This window comes from Crinia signifera, chromosome 3 (assembly GCF_055691185.1).
Source record: "Crinia signifera chromosome 3, ASM5569118v1, whole genome shotgun sequence".
NCBI lineage: Eukaryota > Metazoa > Chordata > Amphibia > Anura > Myobatrachidae > Crinia > Crinia signifera.
This window is the reverse complement of record NC_139219.1, coordinates 35,958,009-35,982,386: the sequence shown is the minus strand read 5'-3', so window position 1 is coordinate 35,982,386 and position 24,378 is coordinate 35,958,009. Positions and strand designations below refer to the sequence as shown.

Genomic DNA, 24,378 nt, shown 5'->3' with positions numbered 1-24,378 from the left:
ACCAGGACGACAAGGGTCCGATCCCATCAATCTAGATCCAATTCCAACAGATTGGATGTAGATCGTGTGGTGATTGGGCTCTTTTCTGTCCTGGTGTGGACCAATACCGATCCGATGTGCGGTCCCGCGGGTCGGTCGTTCTTCAGATCCTACCTGCTGCAGGTAGGATCTGAAGAACGACCATGCTCCCGGGTGCGGGTCGCCATCAGATCGGACCCGGTGCATATCGTGAGCGGGTCGTGCCCCCCGTGTCATCGTGAGCAGGTCGGAAGAAACACTGACGACCCGCTCACGATGGTCGTCCTGGTGTGTACCCCACATTACCTTAACCACCCCCTACCGCAGCCTAACCCTAACTTTCCCTTTCACAGTCTAACCCTAACTGCCCCCTCCTGAAGACTAACCGGAACCGTCATCTCCTGCAGCCTAACCCTAAATCACATGTAAAAAATGGAACATCAAGTGCCAAGTTGGATGAAGACCTCCAGGGGAGCTGCCTGAGGGCAATTAAAAGGAATACTGGTAAGACTTGTGCCTACGACAAGTCTGAAAAGTGTATGGGGCCTTAATTCTATCCCTAGTGTCTAACAAGGGCCAGCTCTACCATTATGTAACTTAAGTGGTGCAACTGAGTCTGCCTATCACAAAATTAAGGATGTCTATAAATAAGGTTGCGGCTGTGGCCTATTAATGCAATTGGTGGCTGTGGAACTTCTAAGACACCACCTCTTAGTAGGTTGGAGTTTTGCCTATGGTGCCAAGGGATTGGGAGGAGGGATGGTAAAACATTTTTTAGGGTGCCCAAAAGCCTTACACTGGCCCGTGTATAACCCTTCTCCTAATGTTCACTGTTGGCATTGTGACCTTCAGGTTCCACTATTGGGAGTCTGACCTTCAGGATCCTGAATGCTGGGATGTTGGATACCTCCCTTTGCACTGCAGCAAGGATTGTCCAGGTTACTTGCCGGTTCCTGCTGTACTCCCAAAACCAGGCCCTAAGAGATTAATGTTTGTGTTCCTTCTGCATAAACACAGTGTTGCACATCTCCCTAAGTACAGAATGCATTTAGAAGACCCAGCTGCTTCCTCATCCGAATCTCTCCAAAAAGAAGGGAAAACACTAAATAAATTAAACCAAATTCCTGGCTTAGTAAATATATCCAATTCATATTCGTCTTAAGTACACTATATACTTGATAAATATTTAATTTATAAAACTTGTGCTCTGTCTGTTCAATATTGCAGATACTCTCGGATACTTCCAGGAGGAAAAGTGATGTTTATACAAGTGACATCTTATTCCATCATAAACAATGAAGGGTAAAATGTCAAACAAAAGAAAAAAGGAAATTAGCTTGGAACGCGTCAGCCATCCTGGTCTCCGTAAATAACAAAGCTACTTACGCTTTTTCCAGAAATGAGTCCCGGGACATGTTCTGTGCCAGCAAATTTGTTGCCAGATTGAAAATCTCATCTGTCCACTCCTAAGTAGATATAAAATAAACATGCTTTAGCTAAAGTACAAAACCCATACAATGTTTAGTAGGCTCTCTCTTTTGTAGCCAAGCAAATATTTTTATGTTGCATGGTAAGGAGACAACACTGGTGTAAGCAACGTCTGGTGTCATTCTTACCTGTGGACACTTAACAAAAGCAAAATATACATTACACAAGTAACGAGACAACATACTGTACTGCCATCGTCTGAAGTCTCTAAAGGTCGATCGTGAAGTGTAAAATCTGCAGGGGCGCAGTTACTTTCTATGCACACTTTCCTCCTGGCCCTCTGAAAGGACAGGCAAGTCTCCCGTTTTTTTTTTTTTTTGAGACCTTCCACTGCACAGCCACCAACTTAGCAAGTAAAGTGGTGGTCCGAGTGGCTGATGATGCGATTTTGGCTGACTCGCGTCATCGTAGCCATGCCCCCTGCTTTACAGGTAATCTTGGCATTGCAAGGGAGGAAGAGGAGGAGCTTGTCTACAGTGACACAATCACAGCTACCACTCCCCAATCCTTCTTTTAAAAGTCTCAGCTCCACCCAGCCTTTCTTGCACCACTCTTTCCAGCTCCATCCCGGCAGAGTCAACCTGGATGTTTCTATTTGGGATGTGCCTTACAATCTGCCTTGTGCATCACACAGAGCTCACCCACAGCAAGCCTTCGTAGTGAATTTTAAAACTGCCACAGCAGCCCATCATCATATGTCATCATGCCCCCCTTTCCCCTCCCCCACAACCTCTGTGATACAATGGCGATATTATGGACACTGCAAAGTGGCTGCGTGGCTATGATGCAGTGATTTACCGCAAATCGATTCATCAAACTCTCACTTTACTCTGTAAGTGGGCAAACCCCGGCTGATGGTGAGCAGCTGCGGGAGTCTTGATTGCTCTTCCAGGGTGGCCGGGAGCACCGCTCGAAATGCGGGAGCCTCCTGGACAAGAGTAGGCCAGTAAGCATCCATTGATGCTTAATACATTCTTAAACATCCTACATTTTTAAGCTGTGTACAAGAACAAAGGGCAATGTAATAAGAAACAAGTAAGGGTAGGTGTCACAGTGGCAGTAACAGAGCTTACGGTGTCCGTAACAGCCCCTATCCCTTACACATGTCAATTAAACCCCTTTTGAATGAGAGCAGCACCTGTTCACCACTGTGTGTGGGATATACATTCCAAGCTTCTGGCCCAACCAGGACAAACCTGTCCCTATCAGGACAGAGGGACACGATCCCCAAATTGTAGATGTTCTGCCTATTGCCCCAAACCAGGCCTACTCAAAGGAACTACATATACTAGCATGCCCTGCCACAGTTTTCCTATTAAGTCATGGTAAAACTGTTGCATGGCATGCTGGTATGTGTAGCTCTACAACAGTCGGAGGGACATATGTTACAGTATATATCCCTGGCAGTGGTGGAACCTGTGAGTGGCAGGCACATTTGCAAAAAAATCATATAGGCCCCTTCCTCTTCTCCCAACGCAAGAAGTCCTTGCTGGACTGGGTAACAATGGGCCCCTTAGTCCTCAGGGGCCTGGATGCAATGCACCTGTTGCACCAATAGTAGTTCCACCTCTGGACCCTGGAGTAGAAAGTTGACGTTTACTGTGAAAGGGTTTATATGGTCTTTCATGTGTTCCAATATACAGTAGAACATTTAAGCATTGCACTTATGTTTGCTGCAGTTCCATGATGGTTCCCATCATTCACCTGGAAAGTAATAAAATATTTAATAGTAGCCAACTGTGTCTGTGACACTACAACGACGTGCTAGGCATGCACATCCAGCAGGGTTCTAGGAATTGTATGTCCTGACATTTATCTGTGCCTCCAAAAGTTCCTTTACTCACAGCTCCTATACAGTATTTCCTGCCAGCCCTCGCTGGGTCAGTAACTATTTATTGTACTATTGGTGTTTTACAAGCAGCCTCTGCCTTTTTGATGTACAGGGTATTACCTAATACCTATCATAGGTCCCCCACCGCTACCTTCATTCTATAATTGTGAAAAGGTGTTTGAGCACATTCTTTCCATTAAACTACAGTATAAATCTTCATAAATACTATAGCACCTCCTGCAAATCACACTGTATTAGAGAAAGTGCGAAAATATGGGACTGCTAATGCTATCTCAGGGTGGACAGGAAACTGACGGCCACTGTTGCCAGGGAACAGCCCATTAAACATCGGATATCACTGTGACGAGTAGTGATAAAAATAAAACGGTAATTATATGTTAGTTGGGCGCCCACAGTTAGTACGCTCATACCCCCACTATCCATGTCAGCATGGAGTCGATCTTATAAACTGTGGCGAGCGTAGCGAGCCCCGCGAGGGGACGCGTAAAACTAAGCAAATAGCTTAGTGGGCGCCCAACTAACATATAAGTACCAAAAAAAACATTGAATGATTTTTCCAGTGTGTGCAGTCTGTGTGTAGCCCAGGACTTAGGTTGCCCATACACTGAGGCGATTTGGTCCGATTTCGGCCGATTGCGACCAATCGGCCCGTTAATCGGACCATATCGCCTCTCCCTGACATGCAGTCGGGTCCGATGCGCGGTCTCATGTGCATCGGACCCGACCACCTGTTCTGGGACCTCCCTTCAGGCGGCGAGGCGGGCGGGAAGCAGGGACGCATGCGATCCATCACAACGGATTACATGCGTCCCTGCCGCCGGTAAGGTCCCGGCGGCTTGCAGGGGTATCGGGTGTCTGAACACTGCTGCGAGACATCGCAGCAGTGTATGGGCACCCTTACTAGGCGGCTGTGATAAAAACAGGCTGATCAGGGCCAAAGCTGACATCACACAGCTGCCCCTAAAAGACCTAAAACTTCCCCTGACACTTCCAGAAGACCGCCATTTACCACCCTAAATGCTGCCTTCATGTAAATCAACTTGTGTACAGCCAGCGATAAAAAAATTAGCAGGACTTTATCGCATGAGTACTACAAGTCGTACGGATGTGCAGATGTTCGATTATCGCACGCACGGCGAATTGGCAGCTGTGCAATCAGGTCTAAACAACCCCCATTACCTGTACAGTGCTGCGTTCTATGATTGAAATAATGAAGTTGGGCATGAAAAATGTTCTCACAGGCCCAAATGATCTGATCTGATCATTGGTCAGCCTCATCTGGCAGTGTAGTCAACTGCCCAACATTTAAAGGGTGAAAAAGGAAAGGTTTCCTCCAAAAGGAAGGAATGCAGATATGGGGGCATATGCAAAAGGTTCCATGTCAGCCAATCCTGTACATTTATTTTTTTAAAGAGGCATTCAATTAAATGGCAAAACCAGGTTGGCTTTTGCCTTTTTAATGATTGCCGCTTTTAGGGAATGGCCAGTACCCCGCACCTCTGGCAAACTTGGACCCTATTACATATGACCCATCCATGGTATTTGCCCATTATGTGGGGTATTCAATCTCGCTTGGCGGAAATATCTGTCCATTTTTAATCCCTACCATTTCACCTATGCAGATTTTGTTAAAAAGTCGAATCTGCATTGTCGCAATTGGGCGCTAGATCGTCAAATCCATGGCTGTTTTCTAATATTGGCAACTATTTTGCTTTCTTTAATAAAAAGTTTCTATTGAAGCATCAGGTACCAGGTTTACATATCAAATAATACCAAAGAACAGTAGTGGAAAGACAGGGTTTACGCAATCAATAACATGAATTATTATCTTTATGCAGACATCAGAACAGCCGGTTTCTAATATCGGTGACCGTTTTGGCCGATGCACAGATTTTCCAACTGTCAGGAAAAGCGGAGCTGACATTGATTAGGTCAAATGTAAATTCGACCTATTGTAGTCAAAAACATACGATACAGTATATATGCCTGGAGGAAATATGGGCCGAGATTGAATACTTCCATATGTAGAGAGGAGATATGATAGATAGATAGATAGATAGATAGATAGATAGATAGATAGATAGATAGATAGATAGATAGATAGATAGATAGATAGGGGGGTTTATAACAACAGACTATAGCTCACAATTTCAGCAGGACCATTTCTCACAATGTTGATTAAACCTTCTATCGTCTAGCCTGGAAATGCAATTCCAACACAGCACAGTTGTTTTAATAATGAGCAGCCCAGAAATAATGTCTCTCTCTTTTCCTCTAACTGGAGCAGTAATTCAAGTTTATGTCCCTCTCAATAAAAAATGCTCAATACCAGAGTCCTATTAACCAGTGCCTGAGAAGGCAGGTAGAGCGTCATGGAAGCCCATTTGTCAAAGAGGAAGACATTAATCTTCACACGGAGTTTAGTAAAAGAGTTTCACTTTGTCATGGACAATTTAGTAACTAAATAGCAAATATTTAACATACAAATATGTGAAATTCTGAATGTAAATAGCGGTAATGAAATGAATAATCAGCTGAAAATTTGGCACAGTGAATGAATCTTCGTTAATAATTGCTGGCTTACAGGGAAGTTATTTATCGGCTTTTTCAAGTGCGGTTAATCTGGTGTGGCTACGATTAAAATAGAACCTTAAAGGCATATCGCCCTAAAATAAAGAACAATACGCTATGTTCTTTTTTGTTGTTGTTTTGATTGGGTTAACAAATGTACTCTTCTGTCTAAAGCGGAGTACACACTGGGACAATATCATGATGGTTAACGATATTGTGTGCATATCATCCGATGTGTGCATCCAATATTGGTAACGATGCTTACGGCCAATATCGTCAAGGACTACATGTATGGTGCAGGGGGGGACAGGTGAGGTCACTGACCGATATCTTGAACAATATCGGTCAGTGTGTATTCGCTACATCAATACGCCCTGCCGATATAAAATTCAGTGTGTATTCAGCTTTAGAAATGTTTCGCTGTTACTTGGTAGAATTAGTATTGTATCGATGCAGTGTACAGAACGCAGATTAGTCTTATTAATTATAATAACGAGCCTTGACCACTAGGAGCACTGTTGAAATAAATTTTTTATTCATTGTTTCATTGGTGTCTCAGTCAAGCAGTACCAGCTATCACGTATGATATATTAGTAATACCCCCTTTCAGACATAAACCCCAGGTTTGACTCTGGCTCAGAACCGGTGAGACCGAGGATGGGTTGAAGCTGGGGTTTCCTGTACTTTACCCCGGTTCACACATGGGTGACAACCCGTGTTATTCTTGAGTCATCATCCACTACACCGGACCAGGTCTACCAGTGACCCAGCTCTTCCGGCGCACAGTAGATGCTTAGAGATGATGTCATCTTCAAGCGCTACTGTCCACACCAATTCATTTATTGCAAATCCTAGGAATAACCCTGATCGGTTGTAGGGTGGTGTATCCAGACTTAGTTGCATAGCTGTGAATTTGCAGGCTTAGCAATTATCAACAGATTGCGCATGCGCAAAAAATCAGCCTAGGGCACCTTGAACCTGATTTTATGGGTCAAGGTGCCCTAGGCTAATACATATGTATTTCCCCTTATAATGCTGCTATACACACATGAATGGGTGCTCAGGGATTTGCCATTCATACAGCTCATGTGCATGTAACATAGGATATACAACTGGCAGGTAGGATCTAATGCTTGTGGCGTGTGTAGGAGACTTTGGCTTTAGCCGATTGGTTAATCAGGGCACTGCGTGAGGCCTTCCTGCGATAGAATCCTGCACATTTTCGAATCGTAGCCATGCACAAGTTGATTGACGGAAAGCCGTTATTTGTGGGCGGTGACGGGACATTTTCTGTGAGTGTCAGGCTGTTTCTATCACAACCACCGAGTAAGTCCTGGGCTACGCACAGACTGCACACATCGGAAAAATCATTTGATGATGAACGGCTTGTAAATGGATTTGCTGGGAATCGCCGATCCAGGTCATTTTCGCAAGCTGTGCTAGGCAATTTGCAGGCTTGCACAGGGCAGGATTTCACTCTGGTGGGGCGGTGTACACCTGATTGCAATTTAGCAGAGCACTGATGAAGTCTGAATAACCCCCATTTGTACTATATAAGTACCATGACATGAATAGAACTAGAATATCTTTTCATCAGCAGTAGTTTCAATAGAAACCGCCACCAAATCACGCCCGCCACAGCGGGCTGTCATCTGCTAGCTGATGGGTATCGACGTCAAATTCACTTCAGACAGAAAACCGCTGCTTAGTAAATACTACCTAATAGACTTGAATACCTGTGGCGGTTTTGGAAAGACACCAAACCTGCCAGGGGCTAAGTTAGTAAATGTAGCCCCTGGTTTCTGTACTGTCCCTTTTGTACATACTGTTGCTTAGAAGTTTAACTCTGCTTACATAAAACATACCTCCCAACTTCTGTTCCTCTAAAGTAGGGAGATTCGCACGGCGGAGCCGTGCACGTGTCCGAAAAGGGGCGTGGCCTAAGCTAATGAGCGCGCGACTCCCAACTGCCCCCCCCCCCCTTGTCGCGGGACACTGCCAGCCCCAGGAGGGACGCGGGACCGTCCCAAAAAAGCGGGACGGTCCTGCGAACAACGGGATAGTTGGGAGGTATGATAAAACAGTAGGGAAAGTGAAAGATGTGAAAGATGGAAAAGACTAAATGATTGTATTACCAACTAACAATGACCCACTGGTAGTTAGTTGTCACTTTAGAGCACTTTGTTGCCAAAGAGGCGATCGCCAATTACAATCCATCACAGGAATAGACGGACCCCAATGACAGGTAATTAAATGTTATAAGGGATATCACGGAACTGGCAGCTTAATTTATCTTATTTCAGTAATTGCAGGGTTATAAAAAGTGTATCATAGACTTATTTATGAGGATATTAAAAACAACCAACTTACATTTGTAATTATTATTGTTTACTGTTTACAAAAATAATATATGGTATTGATTACACTGCATCTCTTCTACTATAGAAAATCAATGTCACTTAACCAACATACTTAATATGGGCCAGGTTCCGTTTCCTTATAGTGAATACACAGCCAGGTGGATTGTATGCTGTGATATAGATCTACCATTTAATGTCCTCCTCTACCAGGGGGGCATAACCAGAACTTTGTGGCCCCCATAGCAATATATTGAAGGGCCCCCTGTTCTAAGTTGTATAAACAGCTACCTCTTTGCAGTAGTTAATCATGTTATGCGACATAATAGTGCCCTAGCTCAATTTTTGAACCATAGCAGTGCCCTAGTTATTGTTATTTCCCATCAAAGTGCCCTTGCTGTTGTTAATTCCCGTATAAGTGCCCTACAGTGTTGCCTACCCTCCCGGAATGGCCAGTCGGGTCCAGGAAATCGGGTCCCCCTCCTGGCAGCCCTCCCGCATTACTGTCCACCTCTAGCAAACTGCCCCTCGGCGGGGAGTCCGCGGGTTAAATGAAGCGGTCGCTGCATTTTAGCCCCGCCGTGCAATGCCTGAAATACCGGCATTGCACGTGGGGGGGCTAAAATGCTGTTATCATTATAGACACGCTCCCAATAGAGCATTGCTTCTGTGGCTCCGCCCCCGAACCGCCCCTTTCCCTCCCATAGATGGACCTGCCCCCTACTTCACAGACCTGGCTGCCCTCTCCCGGAGAGGGCAGCCTAAAAGTCGGCAACTATGGTGACCTAGTTTATGCACCATAGTAATTCCCAAGTTTACATAATGCCACTTTGTATGGCTGCATGTAAACAATATGCCACACAGTGCCCCCAGTTCATATCATGCCACATTACAGTGCCCCCTGTTCCTACAGTGCCACATTAGGGCACACTAGAGTTCAAATTATGCCATGGTACAGTGCCCCAGTTCAAATTATACCACACTATAGTGCCTCCGTTTGACATTGTGCCACATAAAAGTGCCCCTGTTCTAATTATGTAAGATTAAAGTGCCCTCAACATTTCAATGATGAGATCGTGAAACATTTCAGTGCCCTCCAGTTTATATTGGGCCATAAATTCAAATGATGACCCCTTACCATCCACTACACACGCCTCTCACTGAAAATGTAACGGCACACAATGTAAACAACTAAACCATCTCAAAACATTTTTTTAGCAGTTGCAAACAATAAAACCAACAATGAACAAACTACAAACAAATAAATAAATAATAGCGGAGTATTATTTCAACCTATACCTATTTATTATCCTGGTATTTCAGAATCTCAAAGGGTTGAGCGTGTGAGACAGTTCTGTCTATTCAACAATCTTTCTGCAATTTGATGAGTAACTAGAGTTTTATCTCGTAATATCAGACACTGATCTTAATCATGTCTGACTGCGAATGTCACACTACCTGACCTAAAGTTCAACAATGTGACATATTTCTGTCATCGTGCTGTCCCAGATATTGCAAAGCTACAGTATGCCTCTCCTCTTAGCAAAGTGTAATAATAAACCACTCGAGACTACACTTACTATACTACTCTAACACAGTATATTACATTGTGGCCCTTATTCTGGTTCACTTGCAAAGGAACATTCATTCTCAAATGGACAAAACCATGTGCACTGCACGTGGGGCAGATGTAACATATACATTTTACCACAGAAACTAAAAAGTCATCAAAAAGAATGATGAAGATAATTACCATGAAATGGTAAATAATGTTAGAACTACACTATATGTATATTGTATAATACCACTAGCGGGTTTCACTTATGGGCTACAGGACTGCAAACCCCCCAGGTAAAATCCACCACTGTGTGCTGAATAAGTGAAGCCAGATGCAGTCTGTGAGACTGCAATGGCTTCACTTTGACTGGCAGTGACTTCCTATTGGAAGTTTGACCTGCCACTCACCAAGGCAGTCCCACTGGAAGGTGTTCCCTCCCTCCGGGACACCTTTCTACGGGCTGCTACGGCTGCAGCCCATAGAATCTGGGGTCTGCGCATGCGACCGAGCCACAGGAACAATAATCTTACTGAGCCATAGGAAAACCAAAAACCTACAGACAATACTTAGACTTGGTCGTCTACAAGATCTATGTATTAAAGAAATCAAGGTACTTGTGTAGTTTCACGGCGCCCGATATATCGGATGCGATATCGGCCGATATTTCGGATGCTATATCGACCGATATATCGATGCAATCCAAAGCAATTTTGGTACTGCTTTCCTAGCACGGCGCCGTCTCCTTGATTGTATGCCTTAAGTTTAAGGTACTTAAGGCATACAATCAACGCGATGGACCCGATTTTTTAATCTCATGGATCTTATGCATACATAAGATGCATAAGATGCATGAGATCCATGAGATGCATGAGATAAAAAAATCGTGAGCCCCCAATAACCATTGTTAACGCCACCAGCACTATCAACGCCAACCCGAAGCGTGGCGAGCGCAGCGAGCCCGCGAAGGGCGGCGGTAAGAGTCCTCCGACCTTTTCATACCCCCACTATCCACGTCGGCGTGGAGTTGATTTTATATAGTGTGGCAAGAGCAGCGAGCCCAGCGAAGGGACGCGGACTACTTTACATGTATTCCGCGTCCCCTCGCCACGCTTCGGGCTCGGTGGCTCGCTGCGCTCACCACACTATATAAAATCAACTCCACGCCGACGTGGATAGTGGGGGTATGAAAAGGTCGGAGGACGCGTACCGCCGCCCATCGCGGGCTCGCTTCGCTCGCCACGCTTCGGGTTGGCGTCAATAGTGGGGTGGCGTTAACAATGGGGGGGCCATTTCACCCATGAGGGGGGGTTAGCAAATAAAATTGGGGTTTTGGGGACTGTTTACATTGATTCCAATGTAAAAATCTCGTAGATCGCGTCGATTGCATCATCTCATGCATCTTATGCCGCACAAACACATAAGATGCATGAGATGCTTGAGATATCAGCCCCACACATACAATCTAGATCGTGGGCGCCGTGCTAGGAAAGCAGTACCGCAATTTTTATACCTGTTCATAACCCCACTATCCACTACGCATGGAGATGATTTTATATAGTGTGGCGAGCGCAGTAATCCACGTCCACTCGCCTCGCTGCGCTCGCCATACTATATAAAATCAACTCCACGCGTAGTGGATAGTGGGGTTATGAACAGGTCAAAAATCGCTTCGGATCGCATTGATATATCGGCCGATATCGCATCCGATATATCGACGCCGTTAAACTACACAATAGGGCCATTTGCACTAACCTTCGAAAGTGATAAAATGGAGAGTGATAAACAGCCAGCCAATAAGCTCCTACCTGCCATGTGACAGACTGTGTTTGAAAAATATCAGACAGGAGATGATTGGTTGGTTGTTTATCACTCTCAATTTTATCACTTTTGCAGCTTAGAGAATCTGGCCCATGAACTGAAATTAGACGCTTAATAAAGAAACATCTACAACCACAATCATAGTTTTATCTCAAACATCTATATACTGAGAAGGTAAACTCTTAACATATATTATATATATATTTATGTACAATATTTATGAATGTTACTAAGCAACCATTTTATTTGTGCAGCTGTATTGTTTTGCATTGTCGCTCTTATTAATATTATAAAACATAGCGATAACATAACTTAGCCGACCTTTGTTCCAGTAAATATAATATAAATATTGGAACAAGCTTCTGTTCCACTGTTCACAAACATGTATCACAAATCCCCACAAGCCTGTCATTCCTTGACAGACTTAATTACTATAAATCTGCATATCACCGTGGGGAAAACACCATCAAGAAAGATGTAAATGTCAGACAAAGTCAGTCAGGATTATAACTTGATTAATAAATCAGTCAACATAAGCGTTATAGTTTAGACCTCAAAAAATGTGCACAAGCATCCAGTAATGAGATAAGCAGACCCACTTTGATACTGTATATCACGCCGGTTAGACGTGTTTTTGTAGGGAAACTCAATATATTTGAAAATGATCCTAGTTTTGGTAGTTCTGGGAGATAACTGCAGGCTTTGATGTAAGAGAAGTCATTTGTAAGTACTTTCACTTCAATTTTTTAAGCGTTACAGGAAATCTGATGTTACGCCTTAAGAAATTGCCTGTAATTTGTTACAGGCCTCCTCATGATTTCATGGCATGCACCTACATCCCACTATTGCTGCCTCTATGCCGTCACTAATTTCTATGTCATATAGGTCCAGATGCACTAAGCTTCAAAAGTGAAAAAATGACGAGTGATAAACAACCAACCAATCAGCTCCTGCCTGACATTTTTCAAACACAGCCTGTGACATGGCAGGTAGGAGTTGATTGGCTGGCTGTTTATCACTCTCCAGTTTATCACTTTTGAAGCTTAGGGCATCTGGCCCTTACTGTCTGTCTTCTCAACTATGTTGGTTCCGCTCACAGTGAGACTGAGCATTTTCAGATATGTGTCAAAACTACTAATAAAGCACATTAACTAATACATTATTTGTTGGCTAATATAGATCTAACTACATATTGACATAAGCTATCATTTATTTATACTTCTTTCACATTGCAAAACTAAACCAGGTCTATTCCCGGTTGTTGCCAGGTCAACCCAGGTCTCTTTGCAATATGAAAGGGACTTTTTTTAATTTCCCGGGTCCATCAACCCAGCATTCTGACGAGGGTTAAACCCGTGTCGAGCGACCTGGATCCCGTTCACACTATGGAGGAGGCAGCACTTGAAGACAGCGTCAGCTCCAACTGCTGCCACCTCCGTGACTCCCGATGACACACCCCTGCCTGACGTCAGCGACCCAACTTTTTGCTGGGTCACTCCCAGGCCAGACAGGTCTCTCCCGGGTGCAACCCGACATTTGTGATGTGAAAGGAGTATTATTGTGTTACTTGTACAGTATTTGTAAATACTCCTACATTGAAATACAGATCGTAGACAGAAATTTACCTTTGCAATTTCTTCTTGATATGCCACCAAGTTAAGATATGAGATGTTAGTCAGATCTGGGCCATAGACAATAGTAAACATTCGATACTCCAACCGTCCACCAAAATTCCCAACTTCCAATTGCTCCCGCAGCTTTGGGTCCTACAAAGAGAAAGAAAAATTTTGAGCATTGCACATCTATTTAGATTTAATGGTAGTAACATACACTAGGCTGTGCCAAGCAGATTGGCAGAGACTCCAACTTGTTTATCTTGTACTCTCAATTCACAAAATATGCAAACGTTCTCACACATACTACAGATTTAGAATTATAAGGATTGGGTAAATCCATTTCTGGGATAAACAAATTAACAATTTAAAAGGGTGTTCCAAATATATAAAAAAATATAAATTAACAACAGATGAACAAAAAGAGGATATTTCTGGACACTATTTCTGAATCATTGTTGCCAAAATAATAAAAAAAAATGTTTTACATTTTATCACTGTTGTGTAAAGCACAATGGCATTTGCTGCACTATATAAGAAAATGAATGAAAAAATAATACACTTAGATTTATAGTATACATACAATATACGGTACACACAAAGTTGGTATATATGAATACTGACTTAGTATAGTCTATAAACTAAAGATATATTTTTAAATAAACAGTGTGAATGAACATGGTCCACATCTGCCTGATGGTCTAAATTAGTTTAGCAGCTTTTACAAAAAGATCTTCATCTTTTTTTATATCATTGGCCAACATGTGGGGAATCTGCAAACCTGCCAGTGGGGATTTTATATATAAATTATAATATCTTAGTATTCCATATTGGATTGACAATATTCACTTTTTGCAAGCAATTGAATATCAAGGAGGCTTATGCTGTGTACACACGGTGAGATTTGACATTAGATTTTGACTATATAGTCAAAATCGCATGCAGATAGCACAGGTTTTTTTACCTTGTGATCCCGATGCGCGCTCCAGTGGCAGCACAAATCGAAACCCAGATAGACAGGACAGCAATGACTATATAGTGCAAATCGAATGTAGATTGTATGAATTGTATGGAAATAGTAGAGATAGCAAAGATTGCATAGCAATCAAATCTTAAGCCGAATAGCAAGGGAATCTCACCGTGTGTATACACCATTACAATCTAACATGGAATGGGTACAGGTGACTGGGACAAGAGGAGAGGTTGTGTCAGTTGGAAGATTTAAGAGGAAGAGTATTTTGAGATAAGGTTTCAAATGTATGAAGGGGTGTTGTAGAGGTGAAGGTAAATGTGGGTAAATTAAATAAAATACTGGAAGGCATGGAGAAGCATGAAGCATGAGCATCTATATAAAGAAAGATACCTTTATAAGGATGACAACATACAGGCAAGTGACTACTGCTACGCACTCTAAAGATACCTTGATGCAAGTTTTGTCCCTTACTTTTATGAAAGTAAGGTACGATCTAAAATAAAAGCAACCTAACAAGTCGTAAGGAAACCTTGATGTACTTTCCTTCACTACACTTGCGTGTAAGTGTGGTGCGAGAGATAAAATAGAAGTATTTATTTATCCTCCTCTCATTGTGGTATACAATTAGGAATAGCACAATTTTTACACATCCCCACGTATACTATTTTCAAACATAGTCTTCCCTACGTTTATTCAGTCCTCTCTGCGAGAAATCTAAAGAGGAAATGCAGCTGGGTGGGGATGGGGGTGGGGCCAGATTAAGGTGTCATTAAGCCCCACCCCTTCACTGGGGAATTATTGCTATTGATACATATTTGCATAGGGGTGAGGCCAAGTATATATATATATATATATATATATATATATATATATATATATATATAAATAGAGGTCGGGTCCGGCACTCGGATAAATAGCAACGACCGGGGTGCCCTCCCAAGGGGATGTATAACATATGAGTATCAAAAGACACAGAGGGGGCGGCACTCCAACGGAATTCAATGCGAAAAGAAACACAGAGCCACGATGTGGTGATCTAACGTTTAGATCACCACATCGTGGCTCTGTGTTTCTTTTCGCATTGAATTCCGTTGGAGTGCCGCCCCCTCTGTGTCTTTTGATACTCATATGTTATATATATATATATTGTGAGAGAACATGTATGATAACTCACAAACTTTTTGAACACTCATGGTTAGTGGTTGGGTGAAGCCATTTATTGTCAAACAACTGTTTTTACTCTTTTAAAATCGTAATGACAACAGAAACTACCCAAATGACCCTGATCAAAAGTTTACATACCCAGTTCTTAATACCGTGTATTGCCCAAAACACAAGGCTAGACTGCTATGGCAGCCTCCGGACAGGATGGGGGCCTGCACATATCCTTTACACAGGCCCAATCCTCTCTTTATCTGTCCCTGTTGTAAACATACTGGTAGGTCAATTGGCCTCTGACAAAAATGAACCTTAAGCTCCATACACACTAGGCGAGATAGTAAAAGATATCGCTCAGAACAGCCCTTCCAAGTGTTGTCTTTAACTATATCGCCTAGTGTTTACACTGAATTTCGTTACCGATGCATTGTTAAAGACCCCTCCCTCGTATAAACATGTACAAATGAAGTTGGTCCTCCTTAAAAACGGCCATGCTGCAGCATGGCTATTGCTCCAACCATTGCCCCCAGCCTTCACTCCTTTTCCGCCGGCACCACTGGGTCCCCGCTGCCACCAATATCGCTGATGGTGGGGATCGGCTAGTGTGTATTGTGTAAGCTCCACTGGCTAAGGACTGATGTGAATGACTGAAATATTTTTTTTTTCAAGATGCTGCATAATATGTGCGCATTATATAAAAAAATGTTAATAAATAAATAATAAGGCATACAAATCAGAGGTGGTTTTACCTATGGGCTGCAAGGCTGCAGCCACCCCAGGTAATGTCTGCCACTGTGTGAGACTGCACTGGATTCACTGTGACTGGCAGTAACTTCCTATTGGAAGTCTGACCTGCCAGTCAGTCAAGGCAGTCCCACTGGGAGGTGTTCCCTCCCTCTGGGACACCTCTCTTTGCGCAGCTGTGGTGCAGCCCCTAAAAACGGGTTCGGTACATGCGCTAACAGAGGATGATACATGCACCGGACCCAGGACCAACAATACAATTCTACGGGTCTGCTCCCGAAGCAGCCCCATAGAGGCTGGGGCCAGCGCATGCGCAGTACCGAAGTGGCTACTGTCCATGCGCTAGTCCCGCGACAGTGATCAGGATAAGAAGATGGAGGCAGCGGGGACCTGTGGGGACCAGCAGCGGCAGAACCAGAGGGGGGGCCCTGGCATCTCGGCAGCCCCTCTCCTCCGAGGAGGTAAGACCACTGATAAAAAACAAACAATGGGTGAAATGTAATCGGATGAGAGAATCAGAAAGTGAGAGATTTGGTAAGAAATCTCCAGGTTTTTTTAAAGCGGCAATCATTTACACTTCAAAACCAGATTTTAAATGTAAATGATTGCCGCTTTAAAAAAAATCCTGAGATTTCTTACCAAATCTCTCACTTTCTGAATCTCTCATCCTATTACATTTCACCCAATGTTCCTGAAACAGCCACAGACATCATTTTCTTCAGTACTGCTATTTTCTCTGCTTTTACTAGAAAAGACTACAGACAAGACACGTGCTACTGTAAATCGATAGCGGAGTGTAAAATTCTAGCAGCGACATTGGCACCAGATTGAATTCCACAAGAAATAAGTAAGGTAACAAGGTGAGGTCCTGGTTTGTGGAATCAGATCTATTTTTAGTGTTATATCAGTTAGTTTTCTGGCCTTTGGCTATATAACCCAATCATAACAAAATAACACACACAATCTATCACAACCAACAGTTATAATTTATCACGGAGCAGAGTAATGTGCTTCACTGTGACTCACCATGGCAGACCAATCTTATGTGAGGACACGGATCACTGGTCCAAAATAGGTTCTCAATGGTGTAATGCATTTAGATAATATCACCAATATACAAGTAAGCTCACAATAACTCACACAGCTCACAAATAACAAATGATGTCGACTCGGTTCATGAACAGACTTTTTCATATTATGTGCATTGTTACATGTTAGAGAATTATTATTGAAATATAATTTTTCTGATGTCTATATATATATATATATATATATATATATATATATATACAAAGCAGAAACAGAGTGCGCTAAGGGTGAAAGTACACAATTTTTCCTCAGTTTATAAAATATTTCATAAAAGCCAACAACACGGCTTATAAAAGATACACAATTTACACTGTCATTTGGTGGAATCAATTGACATAGAATATGGTAATTCAATACAACAGCAGGCCCAACGCGTTTCGTCAACTACGTGACTTCATCAGGGGCATTTGATGACTTGATTTACACAGATGTAGTTGCAATTTTACCAGATAACAGAGCTCTTGTTAAAACTGGCCCAATGGTATAACCCACTCAGTAACAGATGTCAGCATCAAAATTCAATCTCGAATTAAATAATGCAGGGTGACCGGAAGTGTGCTCAAGTGTATCCAAAAAGCTGAATGATACACTTGAGCACACTTCCGGTCACCCTGCATTATTTAATTCGAGAATCTATTTATTTTATAGATGATTGCATACGATTTATATAACTTTGAGATCTATTTTTTATTGGTGGCATTACGGCTCTGTAAACTATTGCTTCTTATCGCGACAATCAGAGTTTTCCAGTGTTAATTTATAATAAAAAATATTCTAAACTGGGACAGCAGCTCACTACATGAATCCCAAATCTCCCTCACTATATCCAATCCCTGGGCTCCCTCATTACTTCCAGTCACCAGACTCCCTCACTACAGCCAATCCCAATGCTACCTCACTACATCCAATCCCTGGGCTCCTTCACTACATCCAATCCCTCAGCAGCCTCACTACATCAATCCCAAATCTCCCTCACTACATCCAATACCTGGGCTCCCTCATTACTTCCAATCACCAGACTCCCCCACTACATCCAATCCCTGGGCTCCTTCACTACATCCAATCCCAAATCTCCCTCACTACATCCAATCCTTGGGCTACCTCTTTACTTCCAATTACCAGACTCCCTCACTACAGCCAATCCCAAGGTTACATCACTGCGGGCCAGATGCACTAAGCTTCAAAATTGATAAAATGGAGAGTGATAAACAACCAGCCAATCAGCTCCTGTCTGATATTTTTCAAACACAGTCTGTGACATGGCAGGTAGGAGCTGATTGGCTGGCTGTTTATCACTCTCCATTTTATCACTTTTTAAGCTTAGTGAATCTGGCCCTACGTCCAATCCCTGGTCTCCTTCACTACATCCAATCCCTGAGCTCCCTGACTACATGGAATCCTAAATCCCCCTTCCCCAAACAAAAGAAAAGGCATTAGTGATCACCAGACGTCATTACCAATTACGGTTCTGGTTTGAGATGGTAGCCAATACCATGAACTGAACCAAATCTAACACCATTACTGGTAATAGAAATGCTTGGAGGGAAATGAAGCTGTACACAGCGGTCCTGCCTCTAGTATACAGCTTCACATGGTTGCTGTGATTTACACATGGAATATAGGCTATTTCATGTAACAATGCAATGTATAATGGAAAGGAAAATAATCCTGTATTGGAAACATATGCTCAGGATTTTCTCCAGATGCAAACAGTCAGTGGTTCTTTTCTGCAGGTCATCAGTGTTACAAGGCAGGAAAGTAAATAAGTTACTGCTTGGTGCAATATCTGTGGTTTCCATTCATGAGACATTGTGAACTGCAGCTTAAAGGGGAACTAATCACAAGACACTTTTCTTTTCTCTTATTCTATTCAGTAGAATCATTGCTAACCCCTAGCCCTCCCCTCCATGCAGCCTAACTCTAACCTTCCCATCCCACCGCCTAACCCCAACCCTCCCCTCCATGCAGCCTAATTCTAACCTTCCCATCCCACCGCCTAACCCCAACCCTCCCCTCCATGCAGCCTAACTCTAACCTTCCCATCCCACCACCTAACCCCAACCCTCCCCTCCATGCAGCCTAACTCTAACCTTCCCATCCCACCACCTAACCCCAACCCTCCCCTCCATGCAGCCTAACTCTAACCTTCCCAGCCCACCACCTAACCCCAACCCTCCCCTCCATGCAGCCTAACTCTAACCTTCCCATCCCACCACCTAACCCACAGCCTCCCCTCCATGCAGCCTAACTCTAACCTTCCCATCCCACCACCTAACCCCAACCCTCCCCTCCATGCAGCCTAATTCTAACCTTCCTATCCCACCGCCTAACCCTACTATTACAGCCTAACCTCCAACCTTCCCCGCTATGCAACCTAACTAACCATCCCCTCACAGCCTAAGCCTAACCCCAACCCTCCCCTCCATGCAACCTAACTGTAATCCTCCCCTCACAGCCTAATCCCAACAGGGGCAGACTAGTTTTGGTCCCAATGTGCACATGGTTTTGCATATTAGATTTTGCTCTTGCGATCCCTACTGAATCAGGTCTATAATTGATGCCCAGACAACACTGGGGTAATTCAGCATAGGATCACTCACTCACCGTAGGACAGTTTAGGTGCAATCAGCATACAATCAACATATCTTCAAAAATGAGTTTCTAGTAATTTTTTGTTTTATTGACAATTAAACAACAGAGATGCATAGTTTGGGTCTCTAGAAATTCAAATCCACACAAATTTTCCAAACTGGAACAAAACCCGGGATCTTCAGAGTAGATCCGATCCAAACCGAGTCCCGGTTCGGATCTTCCTGCAGAGACTGCACTGTGACTGTCAATGACTTCCTATTGGAAGTCTGACCTGCCAGTCAACCAAGGCATTCCCATTTGCAGGTGCCGCTATGGGCTGCTACGGCTGCAGACCATAGAATCTGCGCATGTGCAGTACCAAGGCCGATACTGCGTATGCCACCGGTTCTAGTGCCTGTCATTTGCAGTGTACAGGCACCAAGACACTATTATTGCTGATACGGCTCATGTGCAGTACCGAGGAAGCTACTGCGCAGTGGAGGGGCGCAGCATCACGGCCAGTGGAAGCCCCCTCCTACACTGAGGTAGGGGCTGACACTGATATACATATAGGCCCTTATTCTTGAGAAGGCAAAATCCTTCTCAAATGGACAAAACCATGTGCACTGCAGGTGGGGCAGATGTAACTTGTGCAGAGAGAATTAGATTTGGGTGGGGTTTTACTTCAAATTAAGAGCTATATTGCAGTATAAAAATAAAGCAGTCAGTATTTTTCCTGCACAGAAACAAAACAACTCACCCAAATCTAATTCTATCTGCACATTTTAAATCAGCCCCACCTGCAGTGATCATGGGCCCTTATTCTAGTTGATTCGGACGGATGCGGTAAGACGCAGAGCGAACGGACCACGAGTGGATGTTTCATGTGAACACCTCCTCCATCTGTGGGAACCTCCCCCATCCTCCGATGGTCGCCGACCATCGAATGATGGACCAAGGGGTCAGGCAGCACCGAGTGTTCCAGACCACTCTGACATTTTTTCGTATGAAAGCAGGGATATGGGCGGGCAGCTGGCATCCGGCTATGTCAGCTGTCCGCCCCCCACATGTGCGTCACAGCCTCATTACCATATGTACGCCCAGCGTTTTTCATGGGAACGCCTATGAAACGTGGGGCGTACGCATATGGTAATGAGCCCAAACAGCCCTTCACGCCCCTCTCCACCCCCTGCTCAAATGGTTCCGTACGATCATTTTCTGCACGGACCTCACGCCGTGTTCGTACATGTGAGGCGTTCGCACATGCGCAGATACGCCTCCGCACATGCGCAAACACCAACCATCGGCCGTCCGACCGCACTCTGAGCCATCCGACTCAATCAGAAAAGGCCATGGTTTTGTCCATTTGAGAATAGTATAACATTCAGCAACAACAAATATACCTATTTATTTATGTATTTGATATACTGCATACTTACTTGTTTCGGTTTACTGATGACCTTAGGAGACACAACATGATAATACTGCTGCCAACTCTGCTCACTACAAAGTCTGTCTAGTTATGTCTATTGCACATATTTTTTATCTTCTGGAAATTGCATTGTAAATCTTCAGTGTGAAAGAGTAGCTTAATGGAATTACCTGTGTGTCTTCTGTGGATTCAATCTTGTGTAAAACGAATGCGAAAGACTGGATGAAATATTCTACCTGTCTCACATCATCACACAACATAAGACCATGTGCTTAGATTCAAAAGGACGTGAAACCATCTCTCCGCAAAATCAATATATATATATTTTTTCTCTTTACTTTGATAACGGGAAGCCTTGCTACGGCTGATTTGTTAGTCAATCACATTTCACAGACAGAGAGACAGAGAGAGAGAGAGAGAGAGAGAGAGAGAGGGGACAATACTAAAACTAAACTATTGACTGTCCCATGATAATACTCAGATAACAAAGATTCTACGGGGGTGATTCAATTGCTGACATCAAACCAGAATGGGGGAAATTTACTAAGATGGGAATAAGACTTCACATGTGATGTTGCTATCTGCAACCAATCAGATCCTGTCCACTATCTTCTAGAGGGTGTTAAATAACTAAGTAGATTCTGATTGGTTGCCCATAGCAACATCACATGTTATGTCTTATTCCTGTCTTAGTAAATTTCCCCCAATGTGCGCCAGAATTGCTTGGATTTCATTAAAGAAATGTGTAGCTCAGCGGCCAGGGCTTAAAGTGGCCCTGGAGAGGTGGGGGAACTCATTTCCCTCTGTCACATAAATACCCCCTCCCCTTCCTCCATTAGGCAGAGCAAGGTCCAACATTAAAGGGGGTGGAACTCAGTTTCACCCTGTATCCCCCTCAGACTTTAACCCCTGCTCAGAGGTAATGAATACTCCTTCACCTAAAATGTAGGGGTCTATGTACTAAAGCCCCATACACACTAAAGCAGTGGTTCTTAACCTGGGTTTGATTGAACCGCAGGGGTTCGGTGAGTCAGTCCCAGGGGTTCGGCAGAGGTGTGTGTGTCCTTTCCATTTGCCGAGGTTGCCAGATGCATTAATATACTTTTGGCATTCACACAATGCTTTTATGGCATTTTCAATGTTTCACCGTAAGAAACTGAAGGCTATTGACGAATATTTATGATAAATTCAAAAATGTTGTTGCGTAATTTATGTCAAAAAATGCCATACATGGCACAACCTGGCAGCCCTGGGGTTCCCCCACTGGAATGATTTGTGATGTCACGCTCAGCCTGGCCATCATTGAGTCGACTTGCGACTGTCGCAATTGTACGTCATTTGTGATTTCCTTTTTCAATATTCCAATCCCTTCGAGCAAAGTAAGAAAGCGGTTGGACGAATATGTACAATATGGATTCACGTGTATAATGTAATGTGATGGAAGTCAGCGTCTTCAATGCATGATTTGCAATGCCAAGTTGAGTAAATCTAGTCTAGCACCGTCAACACTAAAGCTGTGTGGAGATGGGAAATACAAGAACACGACGCTTGCTGAATTCAAGGTGAAGAAAGCCAGATTGGGCCCAGAAAGGGCCGCTGTTCTCGGCTTTGTACCCATCGACAAACCAAAAAAAAAACTATGAAGGGTTCAGTAAAGGGTTCGTAAGAAAGCTTGTGAGCGATATTGTATTCCACTTTATCGCTCTCCAAGGCCTGATACTGTACATCTTCCTCCCTGCCTATTTCGTTCCCAATTGGCGCTATATATGGTTGATTGGCTTCTGGCAAATTACCCCTTGTGGGTGTTAATGTGATAGTTCATTTTGATGATATATAGACATAGCATTACTGTCATTCATCAATCTCCAATTACCTGGATTTATACAGCGCATGGCTCCTGCTGCATTGGATGCTGCACTATAATATAAGGCGCTTTGTATTATCCTGAGCTGAATGCATCTATGCAATCACACTGCCCACAGCCCTACAGCTGCTCTCCAGGCATTGCTAGCAATGCCATTTGCACCTATCCTTCTAGTAGGAGCAGAAGGATCAATGGTAGGGTTTCTCCTAAATGCCCAGAGTCCATTCAGCTGCCAGTGAGACATGACTGTGCTGCATGAGACTCAGAATCCCTTGTAGCTGTTCTAAGCTGCATCTTGTTCGTTTGTTAGTTTGCTTGCCTACTCTCCTGGATCAGCTGGGAGGGTCCTGAAAAATGGACGACCATCCCAGACTCACGGAAGGGTAGGAAAATCTCCCAGACTTGTGCACCACTGGGACACGGTGCCCAATTTGCGAGTAACACCTGCCCTCCGGGCGACCGATGACGCAATTCTTGCTGGAGAGAGCAGCCAATAAATTGGCAAGTAAGCCAACAAGTATGATTCGGACTCAGAACCTGGGACTCAGAATCAGGCCTTAAGTGTGTAATGTGTAAGTGACACAAAGAGGCAGAGGACAAAGAATTATTTCATAACCCTGTCTGAAATCACTGGATATGTTTTAAGTTCTATGTAATTCTATAACTTTTCACTTTGTTAAAAATGAAAAAAAAAAAAAAATTCCAGGACTTTCCTCCACCCCATTCCCAATTACTAGCAGCCCTCTTCGTAAAGTTACAGCAAACTTCTGCAAAGCTTAAGCAATAAATAGCTTCCATTTTCGCCGCACCAATAAATGTCAACTGAAAAAGTTTCAACCCCATTATATGTGAAATGTAAGCGCCAATCTCAGTTACTGCTCTTTCAATTTGAAACACAGAAGAAGAAAAAAGAACAAAAGAAAGTACTGTCTGCAGGCTTCAAAGGCTGGAGATCAGCAAAGGTGTCTGTGCCAGCGAGCTCAGTAACAGCACAGCAACCAGCAGCAGCCTGCGCTTCTCAGGATCCTGACTTTGAATTAAAAGTTCTTCTCTGTCATCAGCTGAACACAATCCGCTATCAGAGGACAAATAGTGACGTATCACACAGGCCTAATTAACGACCGTCATTGTTCTATTTATGATCCGCTGAATAGGAGGAAACCGTAAATATTCAAAACCGTATGCAATGAACAATACCAGCAATTTTAAGCCATGTAAAAAAAAAAAAAACTGGAATAGATGAGAAATAGATAGATCTTTCATTGATACATT

General features: G+C 43.5%; 1 protein-coding gene across 3 annotated transcripts in view; it reads right to left on the bottom strand.

Moving 5' to 3' along the window:
* The window catches only part of PLCB1 (phospholipase C beta 1), a 632,132-nt gene that overhangs the window by 272,147 nt on the left and 335,607 nt on the right, over positions 1–24,378 (bottom strand). For all 3 annotated transcript variants that reach the window (XM_083175630.1, XM_083175632.1, XM_083175631.1), the window contains exons 4-5: positions 13,288–13,428; positions 1,405–1,484 (exon numbers count right to left, since the gene is read on the bottom strand). In XM_083175630.1, the coding sequence (XP_083031756.1) occupies positions 1,405–1,484; positions 13,288–13,428 (221 nt within the window). The remainder of the gene's footprint in view (positions 1–1,404; positions 1,485–13,287; positions 13,429–24,378) is intronic.